The following is a 1,714-nucleotide window of genomic DNA, read 5'->3' as shown; positions in this document are numbered from 1 at the left end:
GTGAAAGTTTACAAATCAAGTCAGTATCTCACACAAAAACCCATATACACCTTGCTACACACTCCCAATTACTCTCCCCCTAATGAGACAGCCTGCTCTCTCCCTCCACTCTCCCTTTTTTTTTTTTGTCTGTATAAGTCAGACGTTTTAACCTGGTAACCCGGGGAATGACTGTATTTATTCAGGTGATTCAATTACAGAATGAAGCCCTCTCAGCATCATGAAGTCCAGTGTTTTGAGATCTTTTTTTCTGTATTAAAACTTTTACCATTCCGAAGAGATTGCAATATTTGAAGTTTTTCATGCATTCAGGCATTTTGCATGATGTCTGATGTGATCAGTAATAAAGGTTGCAATAAAGTAGTAGCTATGATCATAACCTTCTTGCAATCTAAAAACAACAGGGATTTTCTTTTCTGTACAGGCAGCTATGACGTTATCGGGAAGTAACTGTCCATCTGAAAGGAACTGGTTGTCTTTCCCTTGATCAATCAGTATGTCCAGCTGAGAGTCTGGATAGCACTGCACAAGATGGGTGGCATCATAAGCCTTCCATTTACCTTGATCCAATCCCAAATATCCACTAAAGGCTTTTTTGCCCCAAGGACAAAGCACTGGGTTGCAAACTGGAGCAAATGCTGAAACTGATTTGTATTTTCCAGGATTCTTCAAAGCACAAATCAGCACTCCATGACCTCCCATGGAATGGCCAAAAACAGACATTCTTTGAGGGTCCACTGGAAAATTGCCATTTATGAGTTGGGGAAGCTCTTGAGTTACATAAGAGTACATTCTGTAGTTAGTCTTCCAAGGATCTTCAGTGGCATCCACATAAAACCCAGCGCCAGTGCCAAAGTCCCAGCTATCATCTTCCCCTTTAATATTGCAGCCACGAGGGCTGGTATCTGGAGCAATGATGACAAGGCCATGTTCTGAAGCTGCTTGATGGTAACCAGATTTTGCTATAAAATTTTGTTCTGTGCAAGTTAAGCCAGACAACCAATAGAGTGCAGGGCATTTGCCAGTTTCTGCCTTTGGGGGTAAATAGATAGCAAATTTCATTTTGCAGTTCAGTTCAACACTGTCATGTTCAAACACTTTCTGCAAGCCCCCAAAGCATTTGTTGCTGGAAATCTGTTTCAATGCCATTCTTTCCCTGTTTAATTGCTACTTGGTTTTTTGTCTGCGCCAAAGGGAAGATGATCCTCGGGTGGCAGCAGGGACAGAAGAAGGGGCCTCAAGGGGAAGGCGGGGCCTTAACATGGCGCCGGTGCCACCGCCTTGACCCGGCCCTGGCCCCGCCCCCTCTACTCTCTATTTTCATGTCCATTTTGCCAGCTTCTAAACACCTCCACCCTCTCATCTCCCCACCAGGCAAGAGATGCCAACATAGTCTCAAGTGTCCACCTGATAGAGGAAGCTCACTCCTCACCAGCATCCCTCTCCAACCCATTGTCCAGTCCAATCCATGTCTGAACAGTTGCTTCAGGAATGGTTCCTGTCCTGCGGCAACAGAAGGTCTGGGGGCCATGACCACTGGGGTCCTTCTAGTCTCAGTCAGACCATTAAGTCTGGCCTTTTTATGAGCATTTGTGGTCTGCATTCCACTGCTGTCCTGCTCCCTCAGCGGTTCTCTGTTGTGTTCCCTGTCAGGGCAGTCATTGGTTGTAGCCAGGCACCATCTAGTTCTTCTGGTCTCAGGATGATGTAGTCG

The 1,714-nt window shown here is 45.6% G+C and overlaps 1 protein-coding gene across 1 annotated transcript; it reads right to left on the bottom strand.

Moving 5' to 3' along the window:
• Window positions 1-285: 285 nt before the first annotated feature.
• LOC126085408 (S-formylglutathione hydrolase-like) lies at window positions 286-1,282 on the bottom strand. The gene has a single exon (XM_049900767.1). It carries the CDS (start codon window positions 1,147-1,149, stop codon window positions 301-303), a length of 849 nt encoding a protein of 282 aa, XP_049756724.1. The 5' UTR covers window positions 1,150-1,282; the 3' UTR covers window positions 286-300.
• Window positions 1,283-1,714: the final 432 nt, after the last annotated feature.

The sequence above is a fragment of the Elephas maximus genome, chromosome 11 (genome assembly GCF_024166365.1).
Source record: "Elephas maximus indicus isolate mEleMax1 chromosome 11, mEleMax1 primary haplotype, whole genome shotgun sequence".
Classification (NCBI taxonomy): Eukaryota; Metazoa; Chordata; class Mammalia; order Proboscidea; family Elephantidae; genus Elephas; species Elephas maximus.
The sequence above is the reverse complement of the archived record's forward strand: the minus strand, read 5'-3'. Positions and strand labels throughout refer to the sequence as shown.

Coding starts and splice junctions, on each gene's coding strand:
- LOC126085408 (XM_049900767.1), bottom strand. CDS start 1,149: ATGGCATTGAAACAGATTTCCAGCAACAAATGCTTTGGGGGCTTGCAG.